Here is a 26568-nt window from a genome sequence, read left to right as displayed (position 1 = left end):
TTTTTTGTTTTGTTTTGTTTTGTTTTCTTCTTCTTGTTTCCTTAAAAAGGCAACACAAGGAAAAATACATGCAATAGGCAACCAACATTTGTTCCCAAGTAGAAACATAAATAGGGCAGAATCCAAAACTCCAGTTCTCTTTTCAAAAAGAAAGGGAAAAAAAGGGGGGGGGAGGAAAGGAAAGGCAGAGCATATGGCTGTGCGCCCCTTACAGCCCCTACTCAGACGTACAAAGTAGCGCCCTAGCATGGACTGGAGGTACAGAGGCTGGAGAGTGCGGGGGTCATGTGCGAGGGGTCCCCATCCAGAGTTAAGGGTTTCCTACTTGTGCAATCCAGAAACCTCTTCTCCCAATGCCACCAAAGCGATTCCACGCATGCGCCCCGGACTACAGCTCAGTATGTCTGGATCTTGTGCTGGGGGCAACAACTGGCAGCCTGTGTTGATGTGGCTGAGGACTTTCTGTTTGAGCTGTCTCTCCTGCTCGCACAGCAGGCTGGTAGTGGATGCCAGCCCAGTGTGCTGGCTTTGAGGGTCTTGACTTTCTCGTCCAGAAGCGAGATATGCTCCTCCTGGCGCTTCTGGCATTTTTTGAGGCAGCAATAGGATTGCGAAACCTCTTGTGCCCCACCTTGATGCTTTGCTGCATGTCCAAGCAGATGCATGACAGCAGAGGGCTGTCGCCAAAGCTTGGCACATCTGGCACGGTCTGAGGCTCCTCCTTGAGCGCAGCAAGGAGGGGTGGATTCAGAGGTGGCAACAGCCTTGAGCATCCCTTGGCAGCAAGAAGGTAACTGGCTCCACAGTGAAGGCAATGGTGGCCACGCGCCCCACAGTGCCCAGCGCCACCAGCGAAACTGCTCAGGTTGGCATAGACCGGGGTCTCCGTGGCCCCGGGTTTGGCCAGCTGGTCGGTGGGCACGGCGTGGTGGGGGGCGAGAGCCCCTGAGGGGCCGCGGTGGCCACACCCAGCTGGCTCTGCTTGTGCAAGACCTCCAGGGACTTGATGAAGCCCTTGGGAAACTCCTGCTTCTAGCTGGCTGCCACCATCAGATAGAGGAACTGCTTAATGGTCCGGGTAGTGGTCACCAGCCCGTTGGACTGGATGATCAGCCTCTCCAGCTGCAGTGATGCAAGTTTGAGAAGACCATGAGCCAGTGAAGCCAGCAGACCTTCTGGGGCGACAAATGGGCTCAGCAAAGAAGGTTCAGTGGCCTACCCTGGTTACAATCCCTCTGCTCCCTGCTCCACCAGGCACCCCAGGGAAAGCATGGCCCAGAGGCATGAAGCCACCACCCCCTGGGAAACCAGTAACACCAGAGAGGCTCCACACACCCTCACCTAGGCTACTCAGTGCCTCCTAGCCATAGAAGGGCTTTTCCATCCCCACCTCCACTCTGAGCTCTGCTCCTAGGAGGGGGGCCACAACCTCCTGGGGTGACCAGTATGCCCTCCAACCATTGCCCATCCTTTACAGACCTGCTCAGATGCCAGCCTCTCTCGCGTTCTTTTATAAGTTTGCCTTGGTCACGGAGTCTCTTAACAGCATTAAAAATAATTGGCTAAGACAGACTTACTAAAACCTTGCAAGGAAAGAACAGAATCCCTCTGTACAGTGTCTCTACCCTGCACATTGCTCTTTCCAGCTAACTTGAGAAGGCCTTTCTAGTTAACACAGCCAGCGACTTACACGGATGGGATGTAATTACCCAAAGAATTTTGTGACATTGGATTCCACTCTTGCTGTTGGGCATCTGTGGTCCTTAAACATATATCCCTTACAAAACACAGTTTTCTTTCTTTCTTTCTCTCCTTCTTTCTTTCATCTTCAAAAAGTATCCTGCAAACAAATTCTACCATCTGGAAGAGCTCCTCTGTGCTATCTTTCTTGCAGACTGGGGAACAGGTGTGCAAGCACAGGAGCCAAAAGGGCAACATTTCCCATGCAAACCATCACACACACAAAATAGCCCCACAGGATGATACAATGAGTTTGTGCACATTAGTTACAGGAGTATAGGAGAAGGAAGAGTCACTGGGCAGGGAGTCCTTGAAGGCAGACACATCACTAAACAGCCCATCACAGCCTAGATACAGAATCACATAAACAACAATCATGGAGTTCTTTCACTGTCAGACAGCTAACCAAGTCAGAGTCACATTCCCACCAGTACTTTAACTACTCCCATAACCTTGGACACAGTGAGGAGAATGAATCTTGTTCCAGTTCTAAGCTGAGCAGTATCTGTATTACTAAGAGGTCTCAGGAGATACATGAGAAAGATCTTATACATGTGTCAGCCACCCACTTAATGCTTCCCTCTTCACTGCAAAGTCTTCCCAGAGCCTGCTCCTGGGCCCCACCCTCTCGTTAACCCCTTCCTTATGTTCTTCCTTTATGTGTAGAGCCCATGTCCTCTGTGTAGTCTTTTAACCCAGGTGTCCACAAATGTATCTTCAGGGGAACGTCATCCAATGATCCAAGCAGCTCCTGGGCTGGAGAACACTCTTCAAGAAGGATAAACAAAATTGTATTTCTCAGGATCACAGTACACACCTGTAATCCCACCATTGAGGGCAGTGGTTCTCGACCTTCCTATTGTTGTGACTCTTCAACACAGTTCTTGCTGCTGTGGTGACCCTAGCATATATTCTTTGCATTGATATTTATAAATCAAATATTGCCATTCTTATTAATCATAATGTGTATATATACAAAAACACATTTTACCCATTGGTTGAACTCCACTGATTTAAGGTATTGAAATGGAAGGATCTGTAGATCAAGGGCAGCACAATGGGAAGATCTGTACATCAAGGGCAGCACAAACTGCAGGGTGAGCTCCAAACCAGCCAGAACTCCATAGTGAGACTCTGTGAACACTGCATTCCAGGATTAGTTGCCATGTGCTCATCTATGCTCTGCTTTCAGATCCTTCGACACTTCTTCCTTCCTGGCAGTTGATCACAACTAGAAATAGCTGCTTAAGGTGTTATTCAAAACTGGCATTGACCTAGTTGTGTGTTTGTGTGTGAGTGTGTGATGGCCTCTATATGCTTGTCCAAGGGGGAAGCACTATTAGAAGGTGTGGCCTTGTTGGAGTAGGTGTGCCACCATGGGTGTGGGATTTTAGACCCTCATCCTAGTTGACTCAAGGTGAGTATTCTGCTAGCACCGTTCAGATGAAGAGGTAGAATTCTCAGCTCCCCCTGCACCATGCCTGCCTGGATGCTGCCATCCTCCTGCTTTCATTATAATTTACTGAACCGATGACATTATGAGCAAGCTCCAGATAAATATTCTTTATAAGAGTTACCTTAGACGTGGAGAGATGGCTCAGCGGTTAAGAGCACTGACTGCTCTTCCAGAGGTCATGAGTTTAATTCCCAGCAACCACATGGTGGCTCACAACAATGTGTAATGGGATGCCCTGTTCTGGAGTGTCTGAAGATAGCTACAGTGTACTCACATATAAAAAATAAATAAATCTTAAAAAAAAAAAAAAACGTTGCCCAGGTGAAGGTATGTTTTCGTGTGTGTTTGTGTTTTTGTGTTTGTAAATATGTGTGTACATGTGGTTTATGTATGTGTACATGTGGTTCATGTCTGGTATGGTTATGTATGTGTGCATGTGTTTTTGTGTTCATGTACATATCTATGTGGGTGGAAGCAGCAATTTGACATTAGGATTCTTCCTCAACCACTCTACTCTTAGTTTACTTTGACCGATGTGCTCTCTGAGTCCTGTGCTCACCAAAGTATAAAACTGGCTGAGCAATGAGCTAGGGGACATGTCTATCCTAGGGTGATTTAGTTTTGTTTTTATTGCTGTCTTAGAACACTGACCAAAACCAATCTGGAAAAGCCAACATTGATCTTATCCAACAGGTTACTGTCCAGCATGAAGGGAAGGCCAGGCAGAAACTCAGGCAGAAACCAAAGGCAGGAACAGAAGCAAAGGCCGTGGATACCAATGCTTACTGCCTTGCTCAAACTTTCTCAGACCACTCCAAACCACCAGTCCATGGGTGACACTGCCCACAGTAGCCTGGACCTTCCCACATAGAGGATTAATGAAAAGAATGCTTCAGAGAGTTGCTTACAGGCCAATGTGATGGTGGCAGTTTCCCAAGTAATTTTCCTTCTGAGTTTCTGCAACCTTGTATCAAGTTGAAAGCAAACAGAACCCCATCATATGGGGTATCCTATGCAAGACTACACCATTGTTTCTGTGGATGCTGGGAATCAGAACTCAGGTCCTTACACTTTCTCAGCAGGCGCCATACTGACAGCCACCTTCCTATCCTGATAAGTGCTATTTGGTGGGTCCCTCATATCTGCTTAGGGACTTTCACAAAAGCATTCCCTGCTGTCCACAGTAATTATGTGGAAAGTGCAGCTGATTTCTATGCCTCCAATTTGAAATGGTAGCATGCTTTTATCTGTGACCCTGCCCTTTCTGCACCTGTGGATTTTCTTGCCTTTTTTTTTTTTTTAACCTGGATGCTCTAATGTCTGCTCTATGTCCGACCCATTGTTTACACCTATTTAAATATTTCTGGAGAGGACATCAAACACTGTGGAGAGCAGGAGAGAAGGCAATAACAGAGTCTATGCCTGTGCTGATGGCCATGCCTACTGATTTTTCTGCACAACAAGCTTATCTGCCGTCCTTCCTGTGTATGGCCACTGTGGAGTTGTGGAGAGCTCATTTCAGTTCATATGGAGGAGTGTTTCCTTTGTGGGGTTGTTGGGTTTGCTTGCTAGCTCTAATAATATTCCAAGAGATTCTCTACACACATTGGTAATGGACGATGTCACCTTTCCTTGTGTGATGATGACAGCTAGACCACCTGCCACTATAACTTCTAGCTACAGCTCCTTCTCAACTCTCTGTGCTAGACAGGCTTCCATTGTTCACCCAGAAAGCCTGTCTGCAACCTGCAGCCCTCAGTCTCCAGTCCTCAGATACACTGGAAATTCCACCCAGCTCAGGGGCTACATGAAGTGTACAGCTAGATTCTTGATGAGACTGGGACTAGCCTGGTATATATAAACTTTTCCTGAGCCAAATACTTAGGTGACCAATGATGTGGTGTGTGTGTGGGTCCTTTAGCATCAGAGCCCACATGAGAGGACCTATGCCCTGGAAGGGACATGTATACCACTCAGTATCTTCTAAACAGTCCCTGGCATAGCACATGCGCAGAATGAGGACTGAGTGAGCCATTTTTGGTGATGACTCCTGGGTTTGTCCCATGGAGGTTTCCATATACATAGTAAACAGTGAGAATACAACAAACTCATTCCCCACAGAGGAAATGTGTAAAATTTCCATGGGCTTAGTCTTGTCATTTTTTGAACATCTCTAGAATAGTGGAGGAGCCTGGCAATTCTTTATGATAACCACCTGTTTAAGCATGGTTCAGTGAGTATGCAGAGCTTTGGACCCAGGGATGGAGAGAATGTAATGGAGTGAGCACCATTACAGTTAAGCTGAATTCATCCTTCTCTGCATGCTTCCCCTGTCAATTTGAGAGAATAGAAGCCCAGAGGTAGAGACCTCTGTCCATGAGCCCTAATATGGGGCTCTGTGTCCCTAATTCTTAGGGGCACTGCTGAGCCCAGGAATGCCATGTCACAGTCACACAGTTTAGTCACATAGTTTATATTGTTCACTGCTGCTGGTATTTGCCCAGTGTACAGGCTAGATTTGTGTCAACTTGACACAGCTGGAGTTATCACAGAAAAGGAGCTTCAGTTGAGGAAATGCCTCCATGAGATCCAACTATAAGGCATTTCTTAATTAGTGAACAAGGGGAAAAGGCCCCTTGTGAGTGGGACCATCTCTGGGCTGGTAGTCTTGGTTCTATAAGAGAGCAGGCTGAGGAAGCCAGTAAGTAACATCCCTCCATGGCCTCTGCATTAGCTCCTGCTTCCTGACCTCCTGAGTTATAGTCTTGAGTTCCTTGATGATAAACAGCAGTGTGAAATTGTAAGCTGAATAAACCCTTTCTTCCCCAACTGCTTCATGGTCATAATATTTGTGCAGGAATAGAAACCCCGACTAACACAAATTGGTACCAGCATAGTGGGGTATTGCTGTGACAACATGACCATGTTTTGTGAAGGACTGTGGAAGGACTTTGTAACTGTGGGCTTGAAGATGCATTTGGCGTTCAGAGCTCTGTCAGATGTTGTGTAGGAGCTTGGAAGATAATGTTGAAAACAGTGCAGAAGATGGAGGCATGCTTGTGAAATTTCAGGGAGGAAAATTAAAGATGCATTTCAGGGCCATTGCTATTTTGGAGTTTGATTATTCTGTGGTTCTGGTTAGCTGGGGCTGAAGAATCAGCTGTGATTAAGAAGATACTAGAACTGCTAAGCAAGACCTTTGTATTACTTGGACTATTGATGCTGGTTAGCTGGAGCTAAGTAATTAGTGGTGATTAAGAAGAGACCAGCATTGTTGAGGTGACATCTTCTGGGAAGTGTTTTTGAAAGCACAAAGAGGGTGTGTTCCAGAGATAGCCAAGGCTGTACTCCTGCTGCAGCAGGACTTGGTAATGTGTAAGGGTCACACAGGTGGTACTGGTTGTCAAGGCGTGAAGGGGATCACACAGACCAGCTGAGGTTCGGCATTGTGAGAGGCCATGGAAGGCCATTGGTGAAGGTGCAGCCTCAGTTGCTATTGATGGCCCAGTCCTGAAGGGGTCATGCAGTGCTTTGGAGATGCCAGTACCATGAGATGACCACCAAGAGCAGCAGCAGTTGAGTACAGGCATCTGGAGCCTAGAGGACGACACGTGTGCTACACAGGGCATGTCTAGAAAAGTGACCCAAGCCCTTGGAGGAGCCCAGAACATCATGAGTTGGATACCAGACATTGGACGGTTGGAGATTGAGTTTTGCTTTTAATTGTGTCTGTGCCCTGATATTTTCCCTCTTGAAGGAAGAAAATATTTTAGTGAAGCCCACAGTTAAGAGACTTTTAATTGTAAAAACTTTGGATTTTAAAAGAGATGGATATTTTAAAGAGATTGAAATTTTAAGAATATGTAAAGACTATGGGACGTATAAAGTTATTTACCCCGTGGGGATGAATAAAAATGTAAGCTTGAGGCTTACTAGTGATGTGTTTGTGTGTCAGGTTGACAAGGAGTCAATTGTACTGGCTAGTTTTGTGTCAACTTGACACAGCTGGAGTTATCACAGAGAAAGGAGCTTCAGTTGAGGAAATGCCTACATGAGATCCAACTGTAAGGCATTTTCTCAATTAGTGATCAAGAGGGAAAGGCCCCTTGTAGGTGGGACCATCTCTGGGCTGGTAGACTTGGTTCTATAAGAGAGCAGGCTGAGCAAGCCAGGGGAAGCAAGCCAGTAAGTAACATCCCTCCATGGCCTCTGATTCAGCTCCTGCTTCCTGACCTGCTTGAGTTCCAGTCCTGACTTCCTTGATGATAAATATCAGTGTGGCATTATAAGCTGAATAAATCCTTTCCTCCCCAACTTGCTTCTTGGTCATGATGTTTGTGCAGGAATAGAAACCCTGACTAAGACACCCACTTTCTGCCACACCACCTGCTTGCTTTCTGTGCTTCCAGGGTGAACTCTGAGGGTCCCATTTCCGAGATCACCCTGTTTGGCTCAAAGATGCAGTCCACAGGTAAAACATGAGTAGATTATACCACTGGGGAAAAGAACAATATCCTTTAAGAAGAGTAAACAATTCATTTTATTAATATCCAAACACAAATAAAAACCCAACAATGAAAAATAGAAGCCAACAAAACAATAAGGTATTTTCTATAAAGAAATAATATAATCTCAGGTGGGGAACCTCATCTGTTTAGATGTCTGCAGATCATTCTCCTAACTATATGTCAACCTCAGGCAGAGGGAAAACAAAATCTGGTGTATCTATGGGCACAGTGTAAGACACAAATAATGGCCTGGCAGGTGAAACATCTGCAGCCTCATCTGCTGCCACATCTGCATGTGAGTGTGTATGAGCTGATGTGGGCAGATCTTGATCTAAAGTCGGAAGCAGCTCTATTGCAGCTTTTGGTTCAAAGGGATCCAGAAATGCTCTTTTCACAAGCTCAGTGTACTCTTGGGATTGCTTGTCTCCCTGTGGCTCTGCCATAGAAGCTGGCCTCAGATCCAGAGTGTTCTGCCTCCCAGAGACATCCTGCTCTGTGGGATCAGGACTTGTTGCACAACCTAAAGGCAGAAGGAGACAGGCTTTTAGTGGAGACAACCTAGCATGGGGGGAGTTTCCCCAAGATGCTGTTGATGGACACACAAGGCCTTTTCATGTTAGAGGATCCCTACACCTCTCCTCTTACCTGACTGCAGTCCAGTCCTTGCATCATTTTAAACTCTTAAGAATACCCTGGTGAAACCCACCACCAAAAACCCCTCCTACCTTGCATAGCAGCCAACACCAGACCTTCTCACCTTCCTCAAGGTTAAGGGCAATAGACTCCTGATGCTTAAATATGGAGAGAGGCTCCCTGGCTTGCGTATCTACATCTCCACAAGGCACATTGAGCCTCACGTACTCCGTGAACTGACTCAAAACAGCCAGGTCTGGGGATTCATAAAAATCCTGGGGGAATTTCTGAAACCAGCCGAACAGAAAGCAGAATATGGCACTGGGGAAGAGAAGGTTGGAGGGAAGTTGAGTTAGAAGCCTAGCCTCAATTCTCAAGAAGGGCAGTGTGCCCCATTAGACGAGGCAATGCCCGACAGCATATGTACTAGGAGCATAGTTGTCAGGAGTGTGTGTCTGTGTGCACAGGACTCCAGACACTTTCTGTCCCTTGGAGGACATATGGGGCTATCTGGGCTGGGCTGTAGTGGGGATGGATTCTCTCAGGGCCCTTTAGTTTCCTTCCATCCCTCTGACCTCAGAACTAAGGAGCCTATTGCTGCCCTCCATTTTTCTCCACCTGCAGGTGAAGTCTCAGCTACCATCCCACTGGGGGGAATCCCCAAAGCAGGGTACTTGGCATGTGTTTAGTCCTCAGCAAATGCCCTACCCGACTGTACAAATAGGCCCTTATCTCCCTCCTCCACTTCCAACTCCATAGATGGGCTCTTACCTATCTCACCCCATACCCACACTTTTGCACCCATGGGCTCTTACCTCCTGGTCACCAGAAGCCCACTCACCTCTTAGTTTTCTGGTCTTCAATGCAGTCAGGACGGAAGGATGCATACCTGTGGCATTTCATGAGGGTGTCACCCTAAGGCCTTGTGTCCCCAACCTACTAATAGATCTACCAGGAGCTACTTGAATCTGAACACTTTAGACAGGAAACACAGATCCTGGGGTCTCTCTACACTGTTCTGACTTCCATGCTGAGATCACAGGTCTTCAGAGATCCTCACACAATGGGGTGGAGGCCTAGCTGTCCCTGCCAGGGTTCTTGGTTGGTTCCAGGCTTCTTGTCCCCTACCACCCCAATCCTCAGGACCCTTCTCAGGTTCCATTGAATCCTTATATGTCAGATAAGCCCTAGAAACTTTTATACAAATGGGAAAGGAGCTCTTTCCTAGGCACAAGAAAGGGTGATGTTTTACATTCCATGGGGACAGTGCAAGACACAAACTAGAGTCCCCACCCCCCAACCCTGAATGTGTCCATGTCACTTTGCAGGTTCAGACCCAGGACCAACACCAACACTGCCAGGGTCCAATCGCACTTGTTCTATGGGAGCACAGAGTCCTAGAGAAGAGCAGAGCTCTCCTAACACCTATGTTGGCTACAGCCACTCACGTTTTCATCAGCAGGTCCAGCACCTCCCAGGTGGTAGCATACGTTCGGTACATGGCAACAAAAATGTCCAGACAGAGGTGGTCGCGGTTTTGAATAGCAGCTGGTATGTAGTCAATCATCTGTTGAACGTATTCTCGACTCTTGTAGTTGAATCTGGGGTGATTGGGCATAGAGTCTGGCTCCTGTTCATTTCCACAACAGACCTGGGAAGGCAGAAGGGTCTAAATGTGAACACTCTGAGAGACATCAGCAATCCATTACCGAAGAGTGATCAGTAAGCATAAAGAATGTTCCTTAGTGTCTCATGGGAACACACACCCAGGCAGGGACCTCAGGGAAGCACGGGGACAAACAAAAACGTTCCTGCTAAGGCTTTCCTGTGTTACCTTCGGCTCACTGCGGGAAGCATGCCTGAAGTGTGTCACAGGACGAATCAAACGTCTCCAAAAGCGGCCAAGCCAACTGCTCTTGGCTTTTTTGTGGCCAGAGCCTCTACAAGTCTGGAAACAGTAGAACATCCTTTTCCCTCATGGGCCTCCAGACAAGTAAGTCAGGAAAGGCTACTGCTGGCCTGTGGTTACCTGGTAACCAGCATTCAGAGTTCCATCTGCACTGTTAAGTAAGTAAGGTCACATCCTGTGTTCCCCAGCTGGAGCCCCTACTCAAAAGCTTTCTCCAGTGTTACCAGTACCGCACATTTTTGTCCTCCTGTCTTCCATAGGTACAACAGGACACAGTGGCACCCATAAGGTCATGCCTCTACACTGTCCTGGGAAGCCTGGCTTCAGGGAGACCCTCAGCTGTGAGAAAGCAGGCCGAAGTTTCCAAACCATCCCCTCTGTACCACAAGCATCCCAGGAAGAAGCTGTTTCCTCTTAGGGTCTTCTCACTGTCCTGACCTTCTCCCTGCAGATCATTCTAGCATGGGTTTCCTAGTATGTCATCCTGTGTATATGATCACATATGCCCTATACCTGGGACATCTCCAAATAGAGTTACCAGAGGTAAAGGCGCACATAGGCACTTGTGCTCATTCACACACATGTACATGAAAGCAAAGGCATACACAAACACACAAACACACATACACACAGGCCCATGCCCAGGGGCACACAGAGCATCCTTTTACACATGACTAGGAGCATGTCAGTATAGAAAGGCCCCTCCAAGGTAACCATTAGCATTATTTGGTGGAGGTTAGTGTGGGGACAACAAACTTTAGCAAAGTGTATGTATCTGATCATCTTTAATTGTGCCTTTCTCTTAGGGGAGTGGGTGGGGCTCCTCTCCTTTTCCATGTGTTCTAGTGTTTTCCCTTTTGGACGTCCACAGGCCTCAGTGTGCTGCTTCTGTGTTCCCCAGGCAAGGGCTGACTGGGTTCTGGTTTGCAGGGTGTCCCATGCTGCTCACTATAACATTCCCTACCCTGAGGAAAAACTATGCACAAACATTGAGACTTTGGAAGGGTTTCCATATCCTAATTCTATGATGAGTGCTATAAAATAAATTCAAAGGTCAATTTTTATTATAGAAGAAAAATGAGAACCATAATCAATCAATGCAAACACAGATGAAGGAGTAAGGAAAAAGAGGGAGACGTTTGTGGTTCCTAGATTTTAAGAAATATCCAAAAAAATCATATTGCTATACACACCATGAATCACTCTTGGGAAGGAAACAAGATCAATGCAGTTCAATGGGGGTGGAAGGAAGTATGGGAGGCCTGCGGAGTGCAAATATTTATTTATATGACAATGGCCTCCTATCCCACATTACCATGCACATGTACTTTTACATACTTAAGAATGTTTTGTTTCTTTGAAAAACTCTTATCATTTTACGTGGATGAGTGTGTCTCATTGGGGATTGGTGGAACTGTCTCCCAGGACACAGGGGACCTGTCCACCATATGAGGTCTCAAGCGGCCAAAGTCTTCCTAACTCGAGCCTGGCAAGGGATGCTATGCTGTCTGGCTACTGGGACAACTGTGGTCTGGCTTCCACACCATAGGGTGATGGAGACCCCACAGACAGCCTCTAAGAGACCACCTTAGAAGGCATGGATAGAGCAGGACACTAACAAAAGCCCAACAGCCTCAGCGTGAGGGAAGCACAATGCACCTGGTCATAGGCAGTAGAAAGTTCTAGAAGAAATGGTCTTGTCAAGCCTACTCTGGTTATACTAACAGAACCTGAAGTATTTTGTCTAGATAATATATGTTTTGTTTTGTTCTGTTTTGTTTTGTTTTTTAACTGAGGTATGCTCAATTGTTCTCCCAGAAACTGCACAAATTCTCTCCCAGAAATAACGAGAGGAGGAATATGTGTCTTTAACAACAGGTTAATTGACACAAACAGGATGAGTTTCCCTGGACCTCTTCCCCAGGAGATGATGCGGCATCCTATGGCCACTAGAGAGCGGTGGTTGTCCATTGAGCACAAGTAGAACCTCCTAGACCTGTGTGCTAGCATCTCAGTGATATTTAAGACAAAGATGGGGATGGGGGTGACTACTACAGTGATCTCAACAGAGCAGGATTGGGGGTAGGAGCTTCATTCCTATGCCGTGTCCCCTTGATAGGCTGTGAAAAAACCATCAGAGAGTTTAGATTTACAGTTATCTAATTCTCTTCAGAGCAAGGTGCCCTGCCTCTGTGAAAGGTATCCCATTCCACCTCCTGCAGAAACATAGACTAAATCAGCCAAAGCAAATGACAGAGTCCTTTTCTGGGGCAGAGGCTGTAGAGGGTAATTAATGGGAGTTCTTCAGAGACTCATTTCCAGAAAGCTTTAGCTTTACCTAGAAGTGCTAGGAAAATATCCCATTTTCATGGACACCCAAGTCCCTTGTATATTCTGGGTGGCCCTGGATATGAGCTACTTTCGGAACTGTGTTGACATAGAGACCATAGTCACTTACACAGAGTAAAGCTGAGATGTCAGCTCCACTCTGGGTCCTCCTCTTTGCCCAGGGGAGCAAGGGGAGCCTGGGTGAACATCCAAGGGACAGTGTAAGGGCTGTTCTGAACTAGGAGGCCACCAGCCAAATATGCTTGTGTCCTGACACCCCAGCTCCTCAAAGTTCAGCCTATGTTTCCCTGAAATCCACCTAAGGCCATATAGGCAGGTAAGCCTCCAAGGGTTGTTAGTTTCAGAGCCTGGACCCTGGCAGCTGGATAATTTAGACTGTGGCCACCCATTCCCCATGGACCTGTTAGACAGAAGTGAGAAGTAGAAAAAGCCTGGGTATGGTGATGAGTGCCTTTTTTCCAGTACTCAGGAACCTGACACAGTTGTGTGCCTGTTAGTTCTACACAATGAATTCTGGGAGAGTCAAGCTACATAAGGGAAAGACTCTCTCAAGATCAAACAAAACAAAACAAAACCAACAACAAAAAAAAAACAAGCAGAGAAAGAAGATATAACTAAACTCAGCACACTGGGAAGAGGAACAAATAATGGGGTCCAAGGTCACTCCACCCCAACTTAGGGTCCTAGAATGAGGCTTCCTTTGCAATAGAAAGCAAGAAGTATGCCAAACTAAGCAGTCCTGATTGATGGGAGGTTGGGCTCACACTGAGCAACCCAACCTCTCAGCCTGTGCATCCTGTGAGGTGATCTGGAGAGTGACCAGAACTGTGTGAGGCTTTTCTGGGAGACAAGTTTCACCTACTGCCAGTGACAGTCGTCATCCTCAGCCCTCTGTCTGCAGAAAATTCCAGAAGGGATTCCAGATATTTCTGGTGTTTTTGCTTCCATTTCCCGGTATCTGATAGAAGGGGTGCAGTGTCTCTTTCGTGCAGTGTCTTCACATTCTCCAGGTCAGTTATATTTGCCCACTCTTTCTCTGTACAGATGATTGAATGAAGATGCCCATGTCCACAACAAACAACATAATTGGAACTAAAGTGGGAGACAGGGTTAGTGTAAAATTAATTAATTTTAATGTAAATCTAGGTTAAAAATTAATCTGGCAGCTGTATTTCTTTACCTCCTGTAGTCCTCAACAACCACCCAGGGAAATCAGATTTATTAAAATACCCTTGAGACGAATATTGAGCAAATCTTACTCCATTCTAAACCTGCAAGCTCATGAGGATTCCTCCCAGAAAATATCTCCTCATTACTTGCAATTTTAGTCTTTTCTTGATCCACCTATCTCCCCTCAAACTTCCTGAACCTCACCTCATGGATCCATTCCTTCCCTTTCTGTCTCTTTCCCTAACCCTCCTAGAATATGAAGTCCCACCTTATCCTCTCTATGGCTCTATATTGGCTCATTGGCTTTTATTGGCAAGGGAGAGAATGAATGAGAAGTAGTGTTTAGAAAAACGTGAGACAGGACTTTCAAAGAATAAACAGAACAGAGTAATGACCCCAGATAGTGGGATAGAGAGAACAGTGTTTGAAATGACACAAGGGTAAACTTTACACAGGGTGAAAAATCATTATGCCTACAGGTGAGAGCACATTCATGTCTTGCCAGGAAAACCTACACAAGAATCTTTGCTCTAGACTCTTTGAGTTTTAGCTATAGTTGAAAGGACTGCCACTATTGTGTCCATTTTGTTGTTGGCTGGGATACAGATCAAGCCATGAAGCACATGCTGGCTTCAAAACCTTAGCTTCCTCTAACCCAGCTGCTCAAGTACCAAGTCACATCTATGCTGACTAGTTTCTTGTCAACCTGACACAGCATCTGCGAGTTAGACTTGACAGTCATCAGGAAGAGTGAAGCTCAGCCGAGGAACTGTTTAAACCAGGTGGCTTTCAGGCAAGTCTGTCCTTTGTTCTTGATTATTGATTGACATGGGAGGGCCTAGCTCACTGTAGGATGTGCCATTATTGGTCTCTTGGTTTGGGGTGGCATAAGAAATCAAGCTGAGAAGTCACATGGAGCAAGCAAGTAAGCAGCACTCACTCATGGCCTCTCACTCAGTTTCAGCACTGAGTTCCTGCCCTGGCTTCCCTCAGTGATGGACTGTGTTTGGGAAATGGAATTCAAACAAATCCTTTCCTCCCCAAGTTGGTGTTACGCAGTGTTTTATCACAGCTATAGAAACCTAAGGAAGTTAACAACGAATAAATATTTCTTTACCCCTAGAAGCCTAAGGAAGATAACTAATGGGCAAAGGTTTCTCTGCCCAGCAAGGTTTTCCCATGATTGGTCCTCCATTTTCCTTGTGCAATTGTCTCTGGACACATGACAAATTCATCATCTTGTTTGATCTTCTTCGTCTGTCCCCACTGAGAAGAGATTTGTTCCATCTGGTCTAATCCCACTCTAAGGAACAGAGTGCCAGTTGTCAAATTGGCAGTGCAGGTAAAATTCTCCAGCCAGTTTTAAGGAGCCAAGAGTTATGGCAGGAATAGCTCTTAGGTCAGGCCTACCTGAAGTCTGTTCCTGGATTAGAGTCTGTCTGTCCTGTGGGTGATGTGATACCATCTCAAATGCTGCTAAGCTTCTTTTTCCTTATGATGCCTTTCCTCATAATGGTAACAGACTGCAGTTAAAAAGCTCTCAAACAAATGACAGCAGCTTCATTTATTTTATTTCTTTCCATTCCTGTTGATATTCTGTGCCTGTATGTCTATGTGCTGTGTGCATGCAGTTCCTGTAGAAGTCATTAGAGCATATGGGATTCCTTGAACTGGATTATGTCAGGCTGTGAGCCTTCATGTATATACTGAGAACTGAACCTGGGATCCTGGAAGAGCAGTCAGTGTTCCCAACCCCTGAGCCATCTCTCCAACTCCAAAGTGCAATGACTTAGAGAATACTGCTGGTGTCCTCCTTAGGTGTCCAGTACCTTTCAATTCTTTAAAGGCCATATTTGAGTGCACAATGTGAGGCCATGATAGGCCATGAACCTCTGCTTAGAATTTCATGGTACTTTTGTGAAACCTTACAAATTTAGTGCTGGTGACAGATAGACTTTTACAATATAAATGTTTCATCCTGTATATGAACTAGCATAGTACTACCTTGTCAAGGAGAGTAGGTATAGAGAGGACAACCTGATTGGCAGTTTTATCTCTAAATAGCATTGATGAAGAATACCAGAATTGTCCAGAAATCTCCTATAGCCTCAGATTTTTCAAACCTTACTTCAATGAGTTTCTTAAATGCTTTAATGTCCCTTCTAGGCCATCATGCACCAAAGGTCATGAAAAGGAAAAATGAGTAGGGCAAAGGGGAATAGGAACCTCTTTAGTAAATTATTTGGGGGCGATTCCAATCTTCCATGTCTGGATAGCAACAGTTGAGCTCACAAGAATCAGCAGTGGTAGTCCGTGGCAGGGCCTCACGGTTTCTTCTGGATCAATCAGCCAATGTGCCTGAGTTCTTGGAAGTGGCAAGAAGCCTCTGGAATATCAGGAGAAGTTCTTTTGTGCGTTTCTCTCTATGAAGTCATGAAAAAATTAATCAGGGGAGAAGGCAAGGTGAACTTATGCCACAGCGCCCTCTACTGTTTGTTGTGGTTCATTTATCCCTTTCCAAACATCAGGTGTCTGTCAAGTATTTGCTGTAGTAAAACATCACATGCCCTTAGCCAGGCAGCCTCCAGAAAAGAATCACCTGTCTGCCTCAGCAAAAACATCCTCTTAAAACAGTGTCCAGAAACAAATCACATGATGAAACTGAGTCCTCAATGAAACCAGAAATATCAACTTCACACTTCAATGGCCCTTTGGTGTGTTGGAGTCCAGGTATAATGAAGATTTTTATATATTCATGAAATAGCACTCACTGTTTTCTTAGCATTACTTACACAAAACCATATAAACTTGTGCAGAACATACAAAGTTCAGACACACAGCTGAACCCCCTGCTAATCACTCAGCCATATATTATTAAAGCAGTTCCTTATAAAGTGGTCATTTCCAAGACCTCAACAACAGATAGTTAAACAAACCTTCATAAGGTAATTCATAATGAGCCAAATGCCTTAAAAAGTCTGTGAAAACCTAAGCAATTAATTGGGTTTTCTGATTTGTTTATGTTATTTTTATTCCCTCTCTCTGTCTCTGTCTGTGTGTGTGGGTGTGTGTGTGTGTGTGTGTGTGTGTGTGTGTGTGTGTGTGTGTGTGTGTGCATGCACATGTGTATACTGTGTGGGCCAGAGAAAAGCTTCAGGTGTCTTCTCTCTGATACTATTTTTGGAATTTTCTTACGAAACAGTAAACGGTAACAAAACCCAGAAACTTCTTCCGGCTAAGAAGTGAAGCATTAGTTTTCTAAACAGAGTCTGAAAAAATAAAATAACCTTCATAGAAGTCAGAAAGTATTTAAACAGTTTTTGAATACTAATTAAAATTACCATATATCAAACAATAAATAATTAATAAAAACAATGAATAGCAATTAGTTAAAAATTGATATTGTTTAACATGCATCCAAAATTATTGATATTAAGAAATCATCAGCTATAAATTAATATTTGATTGATGCTTATTAAAGGTTAGCAGAGGATTAATTGTTAGCCAATAGTTGTTTATTAATGTTAATGAATACTAAATTACTACTTAATTATTACTTAACAATTAATGTCAAATAATACTTAATTGTTAGACAAACAAAATTGTTTGTTTATGTGAAATAATTAAATGTTAGCCAATAAAACTAAATTAATATTAGCCAATTAAAGTTATTTATTAATGTTAACTAATACTTAATTATTACTTAATGATTATTTGATACTTAATGTTAATAAATGCTGAATTCTTAGCCTACAGTTAATTATTAATAACTAATAACTATTAATTGTTACTAATTTTGGAAATTAATCTTTCTTAAGTAGTAATTGCTGTTACTAATGTTCATAAATGATCAAATATAATGCTTAATTGATGCATTATTGATCAGTTAATCAATCCAAATTTTTAATTAACAACTATTAATTAACAATGAATGATTAATTTATACTTAAGTGTTAGCCAACGGACAATTATTAATTGTTGTTAATGTTGATTATTGATTATCAATTAATAATTGTTTGTTGGTTATTGATTAGTGGATTGTTGTTGCTGTTCTTGTTGTTGTTTCTCTTTCATGTGGAGAGACAACTCAAAAGAACTGCTGCTATTGCAGAGGACCTAGGCTCTGTTCCCAGCAACCACACAGCAGCTCACACCCAGCTGGAACTCTGGTTCCATAGGATCAGTTGCCATCTTCTGGCCTCTGTGGGCACTACACGAATGTGGTGCTTAGACATACATGAAGGCAAAACATCATAGTAGGTCACATTAAAACTGAGATGTATCCAATTGGGGTGCAGACAACGTCATGCTGGTAGGAAATATTAAAGTCTTGTAAGAAGACTAAAAAACAGGGAAATTGGAGTCTCTCTGAGGAACATTTAGAAGAACAGAAAATGAAGACAAGGAAAAACAAAAAATTACATTAGGGACCTGGGGGAAAATACGAAAGAAGTCATGAAAGCCAACTACTCTTTTTTAGGGGGAAATGAATAAAGTCAGAACTCTGACAACACTGGTAAGAAAGTAAAATAATGAATTAAAAGGAAGAATTTTGTTTAATACCTCCTAGACATTAAAAGACAAACAAAAAAATGTCTGGGCATGGTGGTGAATGCCTTTAACCACACCACTCAGGAGGCATAGACAGGGGGATTGCTAAGACTTTGAGACCAGATAGATCTACATAGAGAGTCCCAGGCTAGTCAGGTCTACACAGTGAGACCCTTTCTCAAGAGCAGAAAATCAGTTTATGACAAAGTTTGCAAATTCTCATGAAAAGAATGGAGTCTCAGCACACAACACACTCCATTAAAACTGAGACCATCATAAACTGTGTTGGTCACCTTGACTATGGAAATTGCTTTGAGCAAGGCCAGACTCACCCTCCAGGCCTAGAGAGAGAAAATCCTGAGAAGAAAGTAAAGAGCAGAGTGTATGTCTCAATGGTGTCTCAGACAGGGTAGTGACCTGGTGGGGATCTGCAGAAATATAAATTAAAAAGCAGCCTTGAAGCTCACCAAGTCACTCAAGGTGCTTGGTGTGTAGCTGGACCACTCTGTCCTAACACAGTGCTAGAGGATTGGCTGAGGCTCTGGCCAGGGTCTGCCATTTGTGGGTAGAAGATTCAAGCTGGTTTCACAGACCTGTCTCACATCTCCATGCTTACAGAAATGCATCATGCTGTCCTCTCACTGTCATGGAGAAGTTTAACCATGTCTGCTCACAATGGAACAGTGTGATCTTAGATCTTATTGCCATTTGCAATCTGAGAAGAGTGAGTCAGTGCCATGCCCTGGACAGCTCTGCTGATGAAGTGACTATTGTAGTGCATTATCTAGGGACCTCAGTATTCATCAGAGAAGACAGTTCAGATATGGAGTTTAGTCAAAGAGTTTTATTTTCTATTGGCTGGCTCTTGACCACACTGGGTATCTGGTATCCCAGTGTAGCCCCACGCCTTTCTCAGGGTGAGCTTTAAAGCACAAAAACGACATCTTGGGTTGACATACTTCAGTTAGCAAGAAGAGTTAGCCAGAATTAGAATTTTAGAAGTCAAAAGCAAGGTGCATACAGAGACTTTCTCAGAACTTTGGACTTTGATGGATTAGACTTTTGTTTTAGGCTGGTGGTCGCTCTGTGTATATCTTGAGCCTTATGGCCTGAATGGAACTGTTATCATGGAATCAGGTGTGCTAAGGTCTGAAGCCCTGCTACAACCAGGATGTAGTTGGGCTGCCTTCATCTCTATGTTTGGTGCTAATGGATTTTAAACTGCAAGTTGAGACACTGAAGTTTCTTGTCTACAGTTGGTTGTTGATTTATCAATAAAGATGCCAGTGGCCAATGGCTGGGCACTGGGTGGGACACTTAGAGTTGTGAGGATAGAATGGAGAGAGAATCAAGTGCATGGGAGAAGAAGAAGGGAATGCAGTAGCAGCAGGAGATAAAGCCAACCAGCCATGTGAGTTTTTGAGTAAAGTACCACTGGCCACATAACCACTAAACCTGGGGTCACAGTGGAAAGTTTAGGAGTGCCCAACCTTTGAACTAGTCAAGGCATTTTAATATTAAACATCTGAGTGTCCGAGATGGCTCCTGGGTACATACTTGAGATCCGCTGGGAGTACGAAGCTGTGCAGTCAAAAACTCAGAGAAACATCTCTGCAGTGGATCAGGAATAGGAGCTCATGTTAGTATTACTGTTGAAACTTCATTTCCCCAAATACAAGTAAAACTATAATGTGGACAAATATGAACAAGTCCTATCAGAGAGTCAAATTCCTATGTCTCCAAGTTGGAGAATTCCTGCTCCATCAGTAGCAGCTGGTGGATTCCAAGAGGCACATAATGAAAAGATCCACAAATCCTGCCTGTGTTGCCATCCCTGTGGGAGGGGTTCCACTCTCCTCACAGATGTGGGGGATTGCAGCTAACTTAATGAGGGACTGTCCTAAATCAGCGAATTCTGTGTTCCTTCGGGGACCCTCCAACTGCCTGTGGGCAACAGGATAAGGACAACTTTTCAAGATTCCCTGTCCTAGTCAAGCCAACTAGGGATGCAGGGAAGGGTTTGTTTGGTGCAGAGGAGATGTCAGAAAAAGAGGAAGCCCAAAGATTTTAAAAGCGAACCTTGGACCTGGCCAAATCATAATGGAAATTATGAGAGAAAAAAACACAGCTCTGACTTTAAAAACCAGCCTTCAGAAAGTCAGACAGACACTGCAGGACCTCCTGGTGGCTTGAGTTGTGGGGACTGTGCTGGGTGTGGGTAGAGGAGGAGGTATAGGCTGCTTTAAAGTACATTACAGCCAGCAATGACTGGCTCAAGCCTAATCACAGCATGTGGGTGATAGAGGTGGGCAACTTCTGAGTTCAAGGCCAGCCTGGTCTAAAGAGTGAGTTCCAGGAAAACCAGGGTTATACTTAGAAACCCTGTCTAGAAAAAAGGTAATAATAATAAAACAAAACAAAACAAAACAAAAAACAGAAAAAAAGTACATTATCTTTTGGTGAATTAGATTCTTATTGGTGCTAGATAGATCCCTGAACTACCAAACTGGCTAAACCATTTAAGGAAAAAAACAGGGCATGTCTCCACCTAGAGGGAGATACCATTTTTTCCTTTAAACTATTTTGGTTTTTTATTTTTATAAGTATATTTCTGTATGTATGGGAATATTTAAGCTAATCTGGGTTATCAATATAATTGCATCTCTAATCAATTAACAACAATGCAGTCAGGCACTAGCGAGGGATTTTATTGATTAGCTCATTTGAGTTGGGGAAAATAACCTTACATCTCCAACACACAGGATCTGGTGGCAGCCCAGACATGGAAAAAGGAAGCTTTTGGTTTTAGCCTGCTTGCCCTTCCTCTCTCTGGAGTTAGACTCTGCTTTGGGATTTCAATGGAGACTCTCTAGGAATTGCCTAGGACTTCAGCACTAGATAGGGATGACAGAAAAAAACAGTATTGTGGATTATGCAGCCACCACATCCTTGGACTTTCCATAAGAAGAGAGCCTTTGTTGGGATACCTGTACCACAGCCTGTGAAACACCATAATAGAGCTTTTTAATAAATGATTAGGCTTTTGAGCATTTGTGGCATGTGAGTGTGCATGTGCTTGTGTGTGTGTGTGTGTGTGTGTGTGTGTGTGTGTGTGTGTGTTCCACTCTTGTAGTTCTGTTCCTTAGAGAGGCCTGAGGAAGGCAGGGGTTTTTGTCTACATATATGTCTGTGCAGTAAGTGCAGACAGTGTCTGAAGGGGCCAGAAAAGGGTGTCAGATCCCATGTGCAATTAGAGTTAACATGTGGTTTTGAGCCATAGTCTGGATGCTAGTTATCTAACCCAGGTCCTCCGCAAGAACTGCCAGGGTTTTTAACCATTAAGCCATCTCTCCAGCCCATCTTTATGTTTCACAATATATTTCTAGAGTTCAGTTAGTGTGGTGGTTTGAGTGATGATGGCCCCCATAGGCTCATATAGTTGAATGACTTGGTCCCTACTTGGTGAAAAGGTTTTGGGAAGGATTTAGAGGTGTGTCTTTGTTAGAGCAAGGGTTTCAATTCCAGTAAACTTTGAGGTCTCAGAGGCCCATGCTAGGCCCAACAACCTCTCTCCCTCCCTGATCTCTGCTTATGGATCAGATGGAAGTTCTCAGCCACTGATCCTGCACTATGCTTTCCTACCTGTTGCCTAACATGTTAGTCAAGGACTCACACCTTGAAATTGTAAGCAAGCCGCCAGCTAAAACCTTTGTGTGTGTGTGTGTGTGTCATAATGAAGACTTTACTGAAAACACAAAACAGGTGAACCAAGGATTACAGAAAAGGAATGTGGACACATAGCAAAACAAAACCAAACAAAAAGAGAGGGGATGGGCCAGCTTTGGTGGCTCATAACTTTAATCCCAGCACTTGGGAGGCAGAGGCTGGTGGATTTCTGAGTTCAAGGGCAGCCTGGTCTACAGAGTGAGTTCCAGGACAGCCAGGGCTACAGAGAAACCCTGTCTCAAAAAACCAAACAAGGGGTCGGGGTGTAGGAAAGAGGAGAGAGAGCAGGGTGGTAGTTGGGGAGAGAGGTTGGGTTATTTGTTCTGTTTTCTTCTTCCTGTTTCTTTAAAAAGGCAACACAAGGAAAAATACATGCAATAGGCAACCAACATTTGTTCCCAAGTAGAAACATAAATAGGGAAGAATCCAAAACTCCAGTTCTCTTTTCAAAAAGAAAGGGGAAAAAAGGGGGGGGGAAGGAAAGGAAAGGCAGAGCATGTGGCTGTGCGCCCCTTAGAGCCCCTACTCAGAGGTACAAAGGCGCACCCTAGCATGGACTGGAGGTACAGAGGCGGCGAGAGCGCGGGCATCCTGTGCGAGGGGTCCACATTCAGAGTTAAGGGGGTCCGACTCGTGCAATCCAGAAAGCTCATCTCCAACTGCCACCACAACGATTCCACGCATGCGCCCCGCACTACAGCTCAGTATGCCTGAATCTTTTGCTGAGGGCAGCAACTGGCCGCCTGAATTGATGTGGCTGAGGACTTTCTGTGTGAGCTGTCTCTCCTGATCGCACAGCAGGCTGGTGTTGGATGCCAGCTCAGTGTTCTGGCTTTGAGGGTCTTGACTTTCTACTCCAGACGCGAGATATGCTCCACCTGGCATTTGTGGCATTTTTGAGGCAGCAGTGCAGTTGCGAAACCTCTTGTGACCCGCCTTGATGCTTTACTGCATGTCCAAGCAGATGCATGACAGCAGAGGGCTGTCACCAAAGCTTGGCACGTCTGGCACGGTCTGAGGCTCCTCCTTGAGCACAGCAAGGACCAGTGGATGTGGAGGTGGCGACAGCCTTGATCTCGTCCCTTGGCAGCAAGAAGGAAACTGGCTCCACGTTGAAGTCTATGGTGCCCACGCGCCCCACAGTGCCCAGCGCCAACAGCGAAACTGCTCAGGTTGGCATAGACAGGGGTCTCCATGGCCCCGGGATTGGCCAGCAGGTTGGTGGGCACGGGGTGGGGGTGGGGGGCGGGAGCCCCTGAGGGGCCGATGTGGCCACACCCAGCTGGCTCTGCTTGTGCAGGTCAGCCAGGGGCTTGATGAAGCCCTTGGGGAACTCCTGCTTCTAGCTGGCTGCCACCATCAGATAGAGGAACTGCTTAATGGTCCGGGTAGATGTCCAGCCCGTTGGACTGGATGATCAGCCTCTCGAGCTGCAGTGACGTGATTTTGAGCAGACCATGAGCCAGTGAAGCCAGCAGACCTTCTGGGCAACAAATGGTCTCAGCAAAGAAGGTGCAGTGGCCTACCCCGGTTTCAATCCCTCTGCTCCCTGCTCTGCCAGGCGCCTCAGGGAAAGCATGGCCCAGAGGCATGAAGCCACCACCCCCTGGAAACCAGTAACACCAGTGAGGCTCCACACACCCTCAGATAGGCCACTCAGTGCCTCCTAGCCATAGAAGGGCTTTTCCATCCCCACCTCCCCCTCTGGGCTCTGCTCCTAGAAGGGGGGCCACAAAGTCCTGGGGTGACCAGTATGCCCTCCAACCATTGCCCATCCTGTACAGACCTGCTCAGATGCCAGCCTCTCTCCCTTTCTTTTATAAGTTTGCCTTCGTCATGGAGTCTCTTTACAGCATTAAAAATAATGGACTAAGACAGACTTACTAAAACCTTGCAAGGAAAGAAGAGAATCCCTCTGTACACTGTCTCTACCCTGCACATTGCTCTTTCCAGCTAACTTGAGAAGGCCTTTCTAGTTAACACATCCAAGGACTGACACAGATGGGATGTAATTACCCAAAAAATTTTGTGACATTGGATTCCACTCTTGCTGTTGTGCATCTGTGGTCCTTAAACATATATCCCTTACAAAACACAGTTTTCTTTCTTTCTTTCTCTCCTTCTTTCTTTCATTTTCAAAAAGTATCCTTCAAACAAATTCTACCATCTGAAAGAGCTCCTCTGTGCTATCCTTCTTGCAGACTGGGGACCAGGTGATCAAGCACAGGAGCCAAAAGGGCAACATTTCCCATGCAAACCATTACACACACAAAATAGCCCCACAGGATGAAACAATGAGTTTGTGCACATTAGTTACAGGAGTATAGGAGAAGGAAGAGTCACTGGGCAGGGAGTCCTTGAAGGCAGACACATCACTAAACAGCCCATCACAGCCTAGATACAGACTCACAAAAACAGCAATCATGGAGTTCTTTCCCTGTCAGGCAGCTAACCAAGTCAGGGTCACCTTCCCACCAGTACTTTAACTTCTTCTTTAACCTTGGGCACAGTGAGGAGAATGAATCTTGTTCCAGTTCTAAGCTGAGCAGTATCTGTATTACTAAGAGGTCTCAGGAGGCACATGAGAAAAATCTTATACATGTGTCAGCTACCCACGTAATGCTTCCCTCTTCACTGCAAAGTCTTCCCAGAGCCTGCCCCTGGGCCCCACCCTCTCATCAACCCCTTCCTTATGTTCTCCCTTTCTGTGTAGAGGCCATGTTCTCTGTGTAGTCTTTTAACCCAGGTGTCCACAAATGTATCTTCAGGGGCACGTCATCCAATGATCCAAGCAGCTCCTGGGCTGGAGAACACTCTGCAAGAAGGATAAACAAGTTTGTACTTCTCAGGATCACAGTACACACCTGTAATCCCACCATTGAGGGCAGTGGTTCTCGACCTTCCTATTGTTGTGACTCTTCAACACAGTTCTTGCTGCTGTGGTGACCCTAGCATATATTCTTTGCATTGATATCTTATAACTCTAATATTGCCATTCTTATTAATCATAATGTGTATATATACAAAAACACATTTGACCCACAGGTTGAACTCCACTGATTTAAGGGATTGAATTGGAAGGATCTGTAGATCAAGGGTTGCACAATGGGAGGATCTGTACATCAAGGGCAGCACAAACTACAGGGTGAGCTCCAAACCAGCCAGAACTCCATAGTGAGACTCTGTGAACACTGCATTCCAGGATTATTTGCTGTGTGCTCATCTATGCTCTGCTTTCAGATCCATCGACATTTCTTCCTTAGTGACAGTTGATCACAGCTAGAAATAGCTGCTTAAGGTGTTATTCAAAACTGGCCTTGACCTAGATGTGTGTGTGTGTGTGTGTGTGTGTGTGTGTGTGTCCATTGATCTTGTTTCCTTCCCAAGAGAGATTCATGGTGTGTATACCAATATGATTTTTTTGATATTTCTTAAAATCTATGAACCACAAACATCTCCCTGTTTTTACTTACTCCTTTATCTGTGTTTGCATTGATAGATTATGGTTCTCATTTTTCTTCTATAATAAAAATTGACCTTTGAATTTATTTTATAGCACTCATCATAGAATTAGGATATGGAAACCCTTCCAAAGTCTCAATGTTTGTGCATAGTTTTTCCTCAGGGTAGGGAATGTTATAGTGAGCAGCATGGGACACCCTGCAAACCAGAACCAAGTAAGCCATTGCCTGGGGAACACAGAAGCAGCACAGCGCTAGCATCTCAGTGATATTTAAGACAAAGATGGGGATGGGAGTGACTACTACAGTGATCTCAACAGAGCAGGATTGGGGGCAGGAGCTTCATTCCTATCCCGTATCCCCTTGATAGGCTGTGAAAAAAACATCAGAGAGTTTAGATTTCCAGTTATCAAATTCTCTTCAGAGCAAGGGCCCTGCCTCTGTGAAAGTTATCCCATCACACCTCCTGCAGAAACATAGACTAAATCGGCCAAACCAACTGACAGAGTCATTTTCTGGGGCAGAGGCTGTAGAGGGTAATTATTGGGAGTTCTCCAGAGGCTCATTTCCAGAAAGCTTTAGCTTTACCTAGAAGTGCTAGGAAAATACCCATTTTCATGGTCACCCAAGTCCCTTGTATATTCTGGGTGGCCCTGGATATGAGCTACTTTCGGAACTGTGTTGACATAGAGACCATAGTCACTTACACAGAGTAAAGCTGAGATGTCAGCTCCACTCTGGGTCCTCCTCTTTGCCCAGGAGAGCAAGGGGAGCCTGGGTGAACATCCCAGGGACAGTGTAAGGGCTGCTCTGAACTAGGAGGCAACCAGCCAAATATGCTTGTGTCCTGACACCCAGCTCCTCAAAGTTCAGCCTATGTTTCCCTGAAATCCATCTAAGGCCATATAGGCAGGTAAGCCTCCAAGGGTTGTTAGTTTCAGAGCCTGGGTCAGGCAGCTGGAGACTGGACCTGTTAGACAGAAGTGAGAAGTAGAAAAAGCCTGGGTATGGTGATGAGTGCTTTTCTTCCAGTACTCAGGAACCTGACACAGTTGTGTGCCTGTT

At 45.0% G+C, this 26568-nt stretch overlaps 1 protein-coding gene and 2 pseudogenes across 2 annotated transcripts; all 3 read right to left on the bottom strand.

Moving 5' to 3' along the window:
* Nucleotides 1-321: 321 nt before the first annotated feature.
* LOC110287974 (transcription factor JunD-like) lies at nt 322-1272 on the bottom strand (annotated as a pseudogene).
* A 6596-nt stretch (nt 1273-7868) lies between these two features.
* Nucleotides 7869-10303, bottom strand: LOC147003303 (uncharacterized). Of its 2 annotated transcripts, XM_085841849.1 has the most exons (5): nt 10172-10303; nt 9786-9988; nt 9179-9226; nt 8462-8658; nt 7869-8224 (listed from the first exon to the last, which is right to left on the bottom strand). In XM_085841849.1, the coding sequence occupies exons 1-5, from the start codon at nt 10301-10303 to the stop codon at nt 7878-7880; spliced, it is 927 nt and encodes a 308-aa protein (XP_085697975.1). In that variant the 3' UTR covers nt 7869-7877. The 2 variants fall into 2 exon arrangements, with proteins under 2 accessions (XP_085697975.1, XP_085697976.1); XM_085841850.1 differs by lacking the exon at nt 9179-9226.
* A 12261-nt stretch (nt 10304-22564) lies between these two features.
* LOC147003302 (transcription factor JunD-like) lies at nt 22565-23732 on the bottom strand (annotated as a pseudogene).
* Between the last annotated feature and the right edge of the window lie 2836 nt (nt 23733-26568).

Source organism: Mus caroli, unplaced genomic scaffold (assembly GCF_978045245.1).
Source record: "Mus caroli unplaced genomic scaffold, Mus_caroli_1 scaffold_8, whole genome shotgun sequence".
NCBI classification, from domain to species: Eukaryota; Metazoa; Chordata; class Mammalia; order Rodentia; family Muridae; genus Mus; species Mus caroli.
The sequence above is the reverse complement of the archived record's forward strand: the minus strand, read 5'-3'. Positions and strand labels throughout refer to the sequence as shown.